The sequence below is a fragment of the Ammodytes marinus genome (assembly GCF_949987685.1).
Source record: "Ammodytes marinus genome assembly, chromosome: 3".
NCBI classification, from domain to species: Eukaryota; Metazoa; Chordata; class Actinopteri; order Uranoscopiformes; family Ammodytidae; genus Ammodytes; species Ammodytes marinus.
Window position 1 is genome coordinate 18,473,718 of NC_137232.1, and position 14,147 is coordinate 18,487,864.

The 14,147-nt window shown below is 40.2% G+C and overlaps 2 protein-coding genes across 2 annotated transcripts; both read right to left on the bottom strand.

Moving 5' to 3' along the window:
* Positions 1-1,511: 1,511 nt before the first annotated feature.
* Positions 1,512-3,389, bottom strand: LOC307271346 (fructose-bisphosphate aldolase C-like; the record flags this gene model as incomplete). The annotated part of the gene is made up of 8 exons (XM_080053767.1): positions 3,262-3,389; positions 2,928-3,135; positions 2,738-2,792; positions 2,466-2,626; positions 2,293-2,376; positions 1,999-2,173; positions 1,692-1,891; positions 1,512-1,604 (listed from the first exon to the last, which is right to left on the bottom strand). The coding sequence occupies exons 1-8, from the start codon at positions 3,375-3,377 to the stop codon at positions 1,512-1,514; spliced, it is 1,092 nt and encodes a 363-aa protein (XP_079909893.1). The 5' UTR covers positions 3,378-3,389.
* A 4,728-nt stretch (positions 3,390-8,117) lies between these two features.
* On the bottom strand, positions 8,118-13,752 carry LOC307248373 (ribosomal protein S6 kinase-related protein-like; the record flags this gene model as incomplete). The annotated part of the gene is made up of 12 exons (XM_080024773.1): positions 8,118-8,447; positions 8,833-8,943; positions 9,051-9,139; positions 10,372-10,461; positions 10,715-10,742; positions 10,832-10,872; positions 11,057-11,164; positions 11,732-11,801; positions 13,071-13,139; positions 13,221-13,304; positions 13,389-13,604; positions 13,738-13,752. 12 exons carry the CDS (start codon positions 13,750-13,752, stop codon positions 8,118-8,120), a joined length of 1,251 nt encoding a protein of 416 aa, XP_079880899.1.
* Between the last annotated feature and the right edge of the window lie 395 nt (positions 13,753-14,147).

The window sequence follows — 14,147 nt, forward strand, 5'->3', positions numbered from 1 at the left end:
TAGGCTAAATTGCCTGATAGTAAGCATCTGAAAAGAGTTAGGCCTATAGGCATTTTTATCAATCAAATTACATATATAGTTATTTAAGTTTGATAAACCTTACAGAAATTCTGATAAGATGAGTCGGGCTATGCTCTGGTTCTTATGACACAAGTATTTTGAATCATATAGTTCTCTTATCTGTTACAGCCACGCCCACATAGTCCTGTCAAACGGGCGCAATAACGGGCGAGACTAAAAAAAGTTGTTCTAAAGTTTTATAATAGGCTATTTATGAAAAAAAAAATTCAGTCAGATAATCAGATTTGAACCACTAAACCACGAGCGCCCAAATATTATATATTATTATTATTTATTCGGTCCCGCTTTTAAATGTGTTTTTGGGATAGCCTACATATTTACTGATCTAGCCTATAAAAAAAAAGGGGGGGGGGGGGCTGTATAACCTGAATTTGGAGTAAAGACAAGTCTTGTATCGGTGTCATATGTATGGTCATATGAACAGCTGAAAACTACTTAACATATGTCAAACTATGGACTAAAGAACACATTCACTTTGAAAGAGAAAATAAGGCAATCTATGAGATAGGGGAAAGTCCAGTTTGCTCTGTAAAATAGCTTCTTACGGAAATCATACATCATTCCCATGATCACTATCGTAAATATGGGAAATATAAAAAACATGAAACCATGTGAGCATTTTTATGTATTTGGGAGGACTAATAGCTTGTGTCCGGTTTGAATGTTTCTTGTGTATATTTGCAGGTGATTCACTGTTGTTTGACAGATCACACTGATTAACATGTCAACAAAATGTCCACACCAGTCTTAACCTAAACAACGTTTAATTGTGTCAATGCTTACATTTGAACAATGTTTATTAGACTCTTACTTATTAGAGAAAACTATCCAGAATAACAACACACATAATCACATTGTGTTGTTACTGGCATTTTTATTGCAAATACTTGACAAATTAACTTGAAGTATGAAGCCAATTCTGGTGCAGTATTTGTAATATAACATGGTCACTTATGAAACTCAACTTAACTGCACACACACACACACACACACACACACACACACACATACTCAGAGAAGCTTTGCAAACCTTGAAGATACTTTCACGTAATATATGGATTTGTACATATATTTTGTATTGATACAAACCATACAAACTAACATCATTACTCTGTAGCCAATATTCAGATTACCCTAGCACATGGCAAGTAAGCATTTGTTACCCTCACTCAAAAGTAAGTGCATGATTTTTAAAGCTTTAATTATGGCAGCACACGGTAGCTATACCTCTATAACAAGAGTAAAGCTAACATGTCATTTGATATGCAATCGAAATACTCAAGGCCATGCTCTGATTGTCCTTATTGGTCAAGGCAAGAAAACACGCTGTCACTTGTTTTCACGTAACTTCATCATGAATGTCACAATTCTGAAAAGACCTATTTAACAACCCTTGTTACTGCTAATTAAAACATGGCTTCTTAAATTCCTCAGTATGCATGACAGGAACCATAGTCACACTGGCCAGCGTCACCATAGTTATCAGCTCCAGCATACTTCCCCTTACATGCCTGACTGTTTGCCTGTGGACAGAGAAGATGTTATAAAACTTAACACAAAATGGGAAACATGGATAGCGGTAAAGTTGAAGATCAGATTGGTTGTTTTACCTCCGCTCTCTTGATAAACTGCTCAGTGGCGGCTTTCTCGTTCTCTTTATGTCCTCTCCAGGCTCTGAGCGCTGAGGCCTGCAGCGCTCTGCCAAAGGAGAACGTTAGGGTCCAGGGTTTGGACAAAGGGCAGTTGTTGATGGCATTGAGGTGGATTGAGGCCTCCTCTTCACTCTGACCCCCTGACAGGAAAGCAACTCCTGTGGCAACCAGAAAATATCGGTTCACTTTAATTTTGTTTCTGCTAACTTCTTAAATATCCATGTAAAATCCTCTCCAGAGTAGACACGGCGGTGCTCGGGCTAACCTGTGACCGCAGGGGGAACAGTACGGCGCAAGGCAGTGAGGGTTGCCATGGCGACCTCCTCTGGGCTGTACTTAGTGGGGCAGCTGTGTCCGGCAGTGACCATGTTGGGTTTTAGGAGAGTGCCTTCCAGGTACACGTGGTGGTCCGACATGGCCTTGTACACTGCAGAGAGAACCTGGAGAAAAGTTTGTTTGACCAAAGACAGTTCAGAGTTAATGGAAAATGATTCCTTGCCCTTCCTACCGGTCTCAGTTCTTACAGTTAAAGTAACAAGCGTAGCAATATTCAGCCCACCTTCTCAGTGATGTACTGGGAGCGTCTCAGGTCATGATCCCCATCAGGCAAAATCTCCGGCTCTATGATGGGCACGATGCCATGCTGGTAAAGGAAGGAACAATTATCCGTACAATGCAGATCCATTTAATCGCAAAGGCATTAAGACAAGTTGTTATATAAAAGGCTCTGACCTGCTGGCAGATACTGGAGTAGCGTGCAAGAACATTAGCGTTTGCCATGATCGCCAGTTTAGATGGATTGGTGTCACTGATTTTGAGCACACAGCGCCACTTTGCAAAGACAGCTCCATCCTTTTTATACTGGGCACAGCGCTCCGACAATCCATCCAGACCTATGGAAGAGGTTTGAAAATATCATCTATAAATGGTCTTGCAATATGAGTTGCTATGGGTGAATTGAGTTGTATCAACGGTTAACTAATCCAAAGATGGTGTTGTATGACCCTGTGTCGTGGTTTCTCCACAAGTTCCTGCCAAGGGGACAACACCCTTGTCAACCTGAGGAATAAGGAATGGAGAATATAGTCATGTTGAGTTCTCATATAGAGAAAACAAAAATCAACGACATAATGATACACATTGGATGAGAAAATCAATCTTTTACCACAAAGTTGGTAGGATTTGATACTCCACCTTGACACCAACCATGATGCCCCTGTCCCTGATCATTTTCACAAAGGGAACTCCGTTGTCAGAGTGCTGGTACAGCGTCTCATGGAAGAAGATGACGCCTCCGATGCAGTTATTGATGCGATCGTCTGCACTGACGAGAATCTGTCTGTACTGTCTGCGGTTCTCCTCTGTGTTCTCCACTCCGACCTGGGCCAGACGCTTAGCCATGCTGCCTGCATTTAACACGTGATACGAGATGTTAACGTCCACTCTGTAAGATAGCTGAGTGGGCTTTCTGTTTGTTTCAGTGAATATGGGGAAAAAATAAAAACACAGAAAGAAACAAGAGTGATACATACCCACAGACTCATCTGCAGCCAGGATGCCCTTCCCTGGAGAAACTATGCGAAGAGCGATCTCATGTAGCTCCCTCTTCTGCGCCTCGGAGAGTGTCGGGGACTGGTGTGTCATCCTGACTGACTGATTGTCTAACTGGTAGACAATATGACCTTTTGACACACATTAACAATCATAAAGGGAAACAATTATCCATTCATGAAAACAGAGAATGTTAACTTTTGAATATATTTATTGTGTCTCCCTGTCTCTATCTATCATGTCAGCTTCTCTGGATGTATTTCCTAAAAACATGAAGCCCCATCAAGTGTCTGCATATGCAAGCCAACCATTACACTTGGAGTGCATGACTATTGGATTATAGATTACTTTAATTTCCTATACAAATCTGAATCTCTGAAAATCACGTTAGAGTAGCACAAGAAACAAACCAAGGAGGTTGGAAAAAGATGCAACAGTGGAAATGTTATAATCACAGACATTTTTTCAAATAAATTATTTTGTATATGATGCAGCAACGTTTCAGTTAAGTTGAGTTAAACCATTTCAGTTTGGAAGTCCACTTTAAATGCCCATGAACTGATGTCCCTCATTGTAGTTTTGTCTACCACACACTGCAGATTAACAGGTAATATTTTGAAACAGGTGCATGCATATATAGATTAATCTACTAAAGCCATTGATGTTAACATAAATTAGAAAGCAAAAAGACATGAGGACTTAAAGTTCTTACCTCACAGAAGAATAAATCAAATGTGTCTCGTCCCCTGATGTGATGATCACTGACGGAGACTCTGTCACAGCTCTAGTTAGTATCCAGCTCAAGTATGTCACACCTCATACACCAACACCCCTGGGCGGCGCTTATACACCCGCCGTCACCCCATATAAATTAGAAGATTTTCTGACGAATCATTGTTCTGTTTAAATAAAGATGTGTTTTATATATTTATGCTGATATGACCACTTTAGCATTTTGCAGTTAATTATTCAATCTATTGCTTAAACCTGCAGCATTGATGCAAATTGTATGGCTAATGTAAAGTATTTTAAATATTTAGGTTAAACGTGCACATTGGAGCTTTTACCCAAAATTCAGTCTGACGTGAAATAATAAATAATTAATTTTTGGTGGCTGGCCATATATAGTAGCAACCCAGTTTTAGGCGTTTAACCGTACCCGGTGGCGGGCTATTTTTATTGTAATTAGTAATGTGCCCGGAGGAAAGTTCAGAGTCCCCTGTTAATTCGGTCCTCACCCTCGAATTCACTGGGGTGTTTCATTCGTTCTCAGCAGCCTCTTTTTATACTTTACACTGTAAAGAATGTCTGAGAACTTCAGAAATAGAAATCATCGGCGGGTTCCAGTCAATGTAAATTAATATGGTAATGCGGTCCAAATTGAATCAGAAAATTAGGCCAGTTAAATTATTCAAATATTATTATTATTTTTTATTTATTTTTCATTTATTCATTCATTTATTTATATATTTAAAAAAAAATAATTCCCATCTGTGAAACTGTCTTCTACACTCAACAAAAATATAAACGCAACACTTTTGTTTTTGCTCCCATTTTTCATGAGATGGACTTAAAGATCTAAAATTCATTCCAGATACACAATTGTACCATTTCTCTCAAACATTGTTCACAAATCTGTCTAAATGTGTGATAGTGAGCACTTCTGCTTTGCTGAGATAATCCATCCCACCTCACAGGTGTGCCACATCAAGATGCTGATCTGACATCATTATTAGTGCACAGGTGTGCCTTAGACTGTCCACAATAAAAGGCCACTCTGAAATGTGCATTTTTTTGCTTTATTGGGGGTCTGGGGACTCAGAACCAGTCAGTATCTGGTGTGACCACCATTTGCCTCATGCAGTGCAACACATCTTCTTCGCATAGAGTTTATCAGATTGTCAATTGTGGCCTGTGGAATGTTGGTCCACTCCTCTTCAATGGCTGTGCGAAGTTGCTGGAGACGGCTTATGGTGGAGAAATGAACATTCAATGCACGAGCAACAGATCTGGTTGACATTCCTGCTGTCAGCATGCCAATTGCACGCTCCCTCAATGCTTGTGGCATATGTGGCATTTTGCTGTGAGACAAAACTGCACATTTCAGAGTGGCCTTTTATTGTGGACAGTCTAACGGCCCCCACACACATCCTGCGTCTACCTCTGGAGCGCGTCGCGTTACCTTACTGCTGCCTCTCTCGGACTTTTCTCGGACACACATGCAACGTCTCAGCAGTTGCTGCTGCTGCAGCGCTGCTTCTAAAAGCCCTATCTTTCTACATAGAGTTTTCATAGATAATTCCCATTAAAAATGAAGTTCTTTCATGTCATCTATGATGCATATGATTTATATTGAGTCTGGACAGTAATCCGTGCGCCCCATTGCCATTTTTTTTATTTTTTTTTGCCATATTTTCGCTTGTTGGAAGTTTTATTTTGAAGGGGACACACCAGGAAATGGTGAAACTACAGCGAAAGATGCCAGTATGAAGTCAATGCGACTCTCAGCAGAGTATTTCAAAAATCACTTTACTGATTTATACGGGAGAGAGAGAGGGGGGTGTGGTCGGGGAAGAAGAAGGCCGTAGACACAGATATAGCAACGGAAAACTGTTGCGCTCATCATGATCTTTTTTATTTCTTCACTATATTGGATCTCTATATGTGTCATTTATCCAAAAATGAAATGCCAGAACTAATTGAAAATTAGGTTTTAAATCCCTCGGATTTTGATTGCACAATTAAATCGTGAAATAAAGGGATTATTCGCGTATACGACTGATGTTTTATTTTGAAATAAACACACCGGGTAAACGTGTAACTAGAGTGAATGCTGCTGGTATGACTGTCAGTAGAGTATTTCTCTATCAGTTAAAGCACAGAGACGCGAGAGAGACGCGCTGCTCTCAGAAAAAAATAGGCGAGCCTCCTGAGGTGAAGGGGAGCGTCGCTGCAGACGTGCCTCCGACGCGCCTCAGCAGTGCGTCTGAGGTTGGATGTGTGCTCGCTCTACGTTGATTTCACAGTCTGTGACAAAAAGTCAGACGCAGACGCGAGGTAGACGCGCAGTAGAGGTAGTATGTGTGTGGGGGCCGTAAGGCACACCTGTGCACTAATCATGATGTCAGATCAGCATCTTGATGTGGCACACCTGTGAGGTGGGATGGATTATCTCAGCAAAGCAGAAGTGCTCACTATCACACATTTAGACAGATTTGTGAACAATGTTTGAGAGAAATGGTACAATTGTGTATCTGGAATGAATTTTAGATCTTTAAGTCCATCTCATGAAAAATGGGAGCAAAAACAAAAGTGTTGCGTTTATATTTTTGTTGAGTGTAGTTAAAGGCCTTCAAATACAGCTATTTTTTTATAAAATTTATGAGATTGCTTTAAAATACTAACTAATGATGCAGCATTAATTTCTATTTTGAGATAAGTTGAAGGTGTTGTTGCATCTTTGTAGTTTTCTATCGTGCTTTGTGTTATATAATGTTACAATGTAGTTGGACTCAGCTGGAAGGCTCACCTGCATTTCAGGGGGATTCCTCTCGTCACCATTGTGGGTCAGTGTGCCTCTGAAAACTGGATATAGGTCACTGGACTGAGTGTCGCTGCAACCCAGACATGGTGGACTTGTCTAAGACAAGGGCCTGAGAGGGAATTTTGATGTCAGGAGGCAGTGGAGAGGAGGACTCATATTCAGCAGTTATGGATTTAAATAGATGCATGACTTCAATACGTGCAGCAATTATACATGGCTGCTTCCCCTGGGACACACACACTTTTCTTTCTCTGTTTCTCTGTTATCCAATTAAAGAAACATTTAATGATGATACTTTATCTGGTCCTCAATGTTCTGTCCTATTAAGGTTGTCCCTGATGGGTTTGCAATCGCTCCTCTAAAATAGGTCAACCCAAGGCTGAAAGTTGGCCATGACATATCGAGGTACAACATTCATACAGTGTGAAGATATTTGGTGCCAAAAGAGAGGAGGGACTCATTTACTTGCTGGTGCTGTTTGATCCAGATGAGATTGATATTTGGAGGTTGTTTATGTTTCGATTGGTGATGGCTGTCTGGACACGACTTTTAAACCTGAAGACAGACAGGCCTTTGTTACGTGTTGATATTTGTTCTTGATTTTACCTTAATTGTTGTTGAACAACTTTGTGTGACTTTTCTGCGGGAATTGCTGACTGTAAACATCAATGGGCGGATGATGTATGGACCAAAACAAATATTAATATGATCTTTTATTTTAAACAACAATTAACAATTGCTGGCACTGAAATTATTCATTTTTATGTATAGCAAAATTAAAAGGACATACATATTGACAAAAAAAAGGGACTGACAAAGGAGTTATATTTTGGATGATAACTTTTAAATCCAGTTTTAATAAAGAACCAATTTCAGACACATTTAGTTGTGATTGTGAATAAAGTTTTGCTTACTTTATAAAAAGTAACAGTCATGCCAGTTTGATTAAAGTGCAGTGAAACACTATTTATACATGAATACGAGGATTTATTTACTACACAATATTATCTGAGCGTATAATGAAAAATATCCCAATAACTGAATAAGGTAATGTTCAAATAATTAACACAGTACAAAATGTTTACTTCAAAAATACATTTCAAAATGTAAGGATAATAGATACTGTTTAATCATAACAATTTATTCATTATATCCAATACACTTCAGGACTATCATAGGCAACACATTTGTTAATACTTTTATATTCAGAGGAAAAGGGAACTTTCAAACACTGTAAAAAGTAGAAAAACAAGTCCAAGAGGTGTCACATGTATCAAGGGAAATATTCCCTATGAGAGTTTCTCATTTCCAGTCACTTCTGTTCTAAGTCTGGTCTGAAGGCTTGGTGGCTGCAGGTCCATGTTGGCCAAGGAAGGACACGTTTCAGTGGGACTTGCAGGGGAACTCAAGATTTTATCACAGTCAAAGCTATCAAAGCAGTCCAACGTGAGGCCTCTGGTGGCTTTGGCTGCCCAGTCGGGATGATTCCTGAGCTCCAGGATGACCTCCACGGGCGTCTTCTGAAGGATGAGAGAGTCGAACGACGTGCCACGAAAGAAGGCCTGCATCTTGAAACTGTCCAGGTTACGAAGCCGGTTTGCTGGATCCTTGCACAGAAGCTGCATCAATACAGTGAAACATTATGTTTTATCTTTTATGGTAAATGGACTCCACCTATATAGCGCTTTTTCCTGGTATTTCCAGAGACCAAAAGTGCTTTACATTGTTTTGTACACATTCACCCAATCACACACACATTCATACACCGATAGCAGCTGCTACCACGCAGGGTGCAAGCTATCTATCGGGAGGGTTCAGTGTCTTGCCCAGGGACACTTCGACATGTGACGGGTAGACAGGGAATCAAACCACCAACCCTGCAACCCAGTGGACGACCGACCTATCCCGCTTCACCACAGCCGCCACAATTATATTATATTATATTATATATTCATAGGGATCGCATTGTGTAAACGAGAGAGAATAGAATTGCGCTTTACAAACCTCGGTGAGCAGTATGATGAGAGAAGGACTGAAGATGTTGGGTATGATGTATGGAAAGTGCTTGACTTTTTTCAACATGGCGATGTGGTTCGCCTCTGAGGGAACTGGAAACTGCAAAAAAAGATGAAAAAGATGATATGCTGTATACCACAAAGGCCAAATAGTTGACACAGAACCACATATGGGAGCGAATAGAAATGTGGAAAATGTGCCCTCACCTCGCCTTTTACAAGTGAGAACAACAGAACGCCAAGAGACCACCAGTCAGCAGCGTGGCTGTATGGACCCCCACTTAAAACTTCAGGAGCTGCTCAGACAAAATAGGAAAAAAAACAAGAATTAAAGCGGCTACGAGTAACATTTAAATATCTTTTAAACAGCCTCATGTTTCCTCTGATAATCATAAATTACCTTTAACAGCAAACGGGACCATCAGTGCAAAGAAAGACGTTTTTATATAGTTTTTATTACTGCTTTTGGTCTGGTCGCACACCCAGTCCGATTTTCGGTTCGCTCGTGCAGGCTCTATGGTCACATATCCGTATTGGTTGCAGATTTCAGTGTGGCGCTGCAGCGTGATTTGAGAAGCCTATCCCTCTAGGTGAGGGAAGGGGAGCGGGAGCCTTGTTTGAGACAGTTATTTGTCGTCACAATGACTGGTAACGAGGCTGAACCATCAAAGAAAAAAAGAGAATGCAATGAAGAAAAGCGAAAAGAGAGAGTGACTACGGGCGGGACGAGGACGTTGCCAAGCAACGTGTATACAATTTCACGAGAGCGAAACTAGACTGTGTTTACTCCTAAATGAATGAGCGGTTGGTACTAACACAACGTTTGCTTTGCTTCACCATCATCAGATAACCATTATCTGAAATAGTCATTATTTACATCAACAACACAAACACATTACCTCATCGTGATCCATACAAACTGCCGTCTCTCTTTCATTCGCTTTCTGTGAGGACACAGCTCCGTGAGAGAGGGTAGTTAGGTGACGCTGCTGCATCAACTCATTGCAATCAGGTGTGTACTGACTGGCATTAGTTGATGCAGTGTCAAAACCACTCTCACGGAGCCGAAAAGAGTCCTCACACTTTCAACACACGTACATGCACTATATTGCGCCCTTCTCAGTTCACACTCGCGCGCCTGGCACGAGCATTTGCGACAGCGGGCGTCGTAAAAATACTACCGCTTTTGTCCAAAGGGGACGCCAACGTGCCATCTTACTCGTAGTGCCTTTAAGAGATGATAGATCGGCTCAGACAATAAAGAGGGGAAAACCACAGACACACACATCAAAACAATAAACTTGTAAATGTTTTTGGCAAAGGCCCAAAGTAACATGTACAGGTGCAGCACATTCAGAACTGGGTCAATTGAATCCATTGAGAGCATAACGCAGGTGAACCTCAAACTGCCACACACAATACAGTACATCCCTTCAAGCGACACAGAGATAGAGAGAGAGAGAGAGAGAGAGAGATAGAGATATACAGTATATTTCTGTCTTAGGAAAATGAAAAAGCAAAATCTCACCCATGTATTGGATCGTCCCACATATCGTGAACGCTCTTCCTCCTCGTTTCAGCCGCCGCGAGAGTCCAAAGTCAGATAAGCGAAGGTGACCTGTGTCATATAAAACGCACGCTGACACTGATGTAGGCTACTGCTACACACTTTCTGTAGGCTCTATGAATCCAAAGGTTTTTGGGTGCATTGCCTACGGTCAAAACTGTTCGAATCAATTGTATATGTTTTTTTTGTGTGTGTTTTAGTTTGTCTGTTGTCTGATGTGACCTCTCTGACCAAACTAGTTTCTTCACTTTGCACTGAAGAGTTTAAATAGTTAAAATAAATACAAAATACAAACCAACATTACCTTGATCACTTAAGAGAATGTTCTCCATCTGAAAAAGCAGTAAAATCATTATCATAAAATGTCAGAAATAAATATATATTTAACTGTCTAATGTATATAAGTTAACAAAAACCATACCTTTACATCTCTATGTATGATCCCTAAGTCATGTAAATATCCTATAAACAAGAAACAAAAGATTTAAACACAAGGATGAGGTCCTTTTAAACACTCCGTAGTCTACAGCTGAAGCGTGGTGTCTCTATCGATAAAGGTCAGTGAATAATTGCATGTAAATTCAAAGGTCACTGACGAAGGATTACAACAAACTCTTAATGGCGAAAAAGTCTGATAAGCACTCACCCAGTGCGCCGCCCAGCTCGGCAGCAAAGAGCCGAACCTCTTCCTCCGCAAAGCGTCCTTTCAGCAGCCAGTAAGTGTACAAGTCTCCAGCGGCGCAGTAGTCACACACTGCAGAGGACACAACACACACGCATTACTTCTCATGTGTGTTTTTGAAAGCAGCTACTGAGTTAACGCAGTTCAGCGCATTCTGAAATGAAACGTCAGACATGTGGGAAACTACAAAGAAGACCAAAATAAATATATTTTTGCTTAGCCCATGTCGCTGGGGAAAGGAAGAGGGAAGGAATGAGGTTGAGTTCAGTCCAAAAGCACACATGCTATTCTGCTGAAATCCAATTGATTGTTAAGGGGGATTTGGAGTTTTGGATTCATACATACTATACAGATAAATGTATGATCACAGTTGATAGACACTGCAGCAGCACTACTGAGCTAAGGCTGTGAGCTTTACACAGCACTCTCATTAGATGGCAGTGCACCTCTTCAAAATCCAGTGCTGAGATTTTGTAAGGTAGACTACATTCATGCTTGTACAACAGACTTTTTAACCTATATTTCTGGGGGCAACAGGAGAGGAAAACAACTAACTTACAAGCAGAAAAGAAGGAAAGGATAGCAGAGGGGAATAGGCTTAAACTTTGCCCTCGTCGTTCATACTTAATATTAACTCACTAATGAAGAGATGGCGCTGTGTCTGCCAGCAGTCCTGCAGATTGTGGATGAATGGGTGTTTGAGCTGCCGCTGCAATGCAACAGTCATACAGGTACATACACACATACATATACGAGTGAGAGATGGAGTGGGAACTTCCTATATAGTCCAGATGATAAAAGATAGTTAAGACTCATTGATGTGTCTTATCTTAATGTTCAAATACAACAAAATGTCGAAGAGGGGAGTCCTTTGGCTTTTTAATTATTTCATAGAGTCAGCAATTCCGAGAATGCTGGTTGTCAAAATCACATGGTCAAAACCAGAGTACCAGAGTAGTACAGCGTAATGTGTGTGCACCGACAAAAACAATCCAGTGTTTATACACAGCCTAGGGCCTATAAAAGGGCATGTTCCTACGGTGGGCCCCTTTGTTTACATATACAGTACGTTTACAGAACCTATAGGCTGTCTATTAAAACTGGATTTTGACAAAAAGAACAAGAACAATTGTTCTCCATAATCACTGACTCCACCTTTAAAAAGTGTAAACATTTCCTCTTTGTGCAAGTGAAACTTTTAGCAGTGACTCTGTCTTTGCGTAGCTTTATTCAGTGTTGTAGAACTTGAAACTGGTTTTGGACAGGTCTTGGTCTTGTCTTGGAACCCACCTTTTTACAAGATCACAACTTTGGTGATATCATTAAAACATATATATATATATATATATACAATGTATGACATGAAAGAGGAGAATGAAGGAATCTGAATTCGTTTTTGTGGGTGTTTTTACGGGAATATTAATCCTTTTGATCAATCTGAGGATTGCCAATGGTTTCCATGTTCTACATGTTATCCTATGTGTGTCATACATTGAGGGTCTCGCATTGGTCTGGTCCTGGTTTTTGATGTCTTAATCCCCCTAAAAAGTCTTGGTCTTGTCTCGCTCTTTACACACCCTGGTCTCTGACATGACTGTTCTGGGTTTAGGTGGTCTGGACTACAACACCGGCTCTATTTATAATGAGCTATTTATTTTTTATTTTTAAGTACATAAGTAGGTCTGCAATTACCAATTATTCCCAAGATAGAATAACCTGCTGATTGTTTTTTGATTCATTTCTGAAGTGTATATAATAGTGATGTCAGAAAACTCCCAGGGACCAAAATAATGTCCTCAGATTGCTTGCTTGATCCAGTGTCAGAACCAAAAATAATTCTGTAATGTTTTATCATCATGTTCGGTGATAATTTTGATGAAATATTTGGCATCTTCTGCTTGACAATTGATCAATCATGAGTGAATTATTATTATGAATTATGAGTGGTGCAACAGGACTTCTACCTGACCATTTGTACCTGTATGATGACTTCTTCTTTGGACTGCTCCAGCACCCCATGCTTCAAGATCTCTGACTTCGGTAGCATCTGCGCAACAATGAAAAATTATTAAACCAACAAATATTGCATTCTTCTGTTACAGTGCTGCATTATTATGGCTGAACGGACCTTAACAGCGTAGGTCCTCTCTTTGATAATGTCCCTCACTTTCAAGATGGGTCCATATGAGCCTTTGGCCATAAAGCCCTGGATCTGTAGAGTTTTATCAATGAGGTTTCATAATGCTTTTCAGGTTCTGAAGGAAACATCCTATGTTGTGGTCCAGAGAGTACCTACCTGGAAACAGTCTTGTCCAGGAAAGCGACGCTGTTGAAATTCAGGCAGGAAGACACAGCTCTGAGCGCTGTCCTCTGAAGGTGGGAGGGGTTTGGGGACATCCAGAACAACAGGCTGAGAAAACACAGCCGAGTGTCCCAGGCTGGGAGGGATGGAGACCCCCATGTTTGAGAGGAACCCAAGACTGAGTCGACGCTGAGCAGCTGGTCTTCCTCTCTACATTATAAACGATAAAAATGCTTTATGATCAGGGGTGGAATGACATTAATGAATTTAATTAACCCAAGTACTGCAGTTAACCTATAATTGTGGGAACTTTTGCTCCAATACATTTTAGAGGAATATATACCTCAACTACATTCATTTTCACAGCTAAAGTTACTAAGCAGGTTAAGATAATTATGTCGTAAAACATTAAAGTGTGGAAACCCTCTATGCTGCATACATGTAAATGCTAAAGTAATAAATCATTACATGTATTATAATAAAACAATATGAAAAGGGCCATTTGACTTTTATCCGATAATGAGGCTATGTATGTGCAATGTATGGTCAGAGATTAAGGAACAAAAATGTATTGAAATTAAAGAATGACATGCTGAAATATTAATTATAATAATAAACTAGACTATATTTGTATAGTGCATTTAATACAATAAATGCAGCTTAACGTGCTTTACAATGATAAAATGACATGCATACATTTACATAAACATAGGCCTAAAATGGACATAGACATGACAATAGTAAAAAATAAGA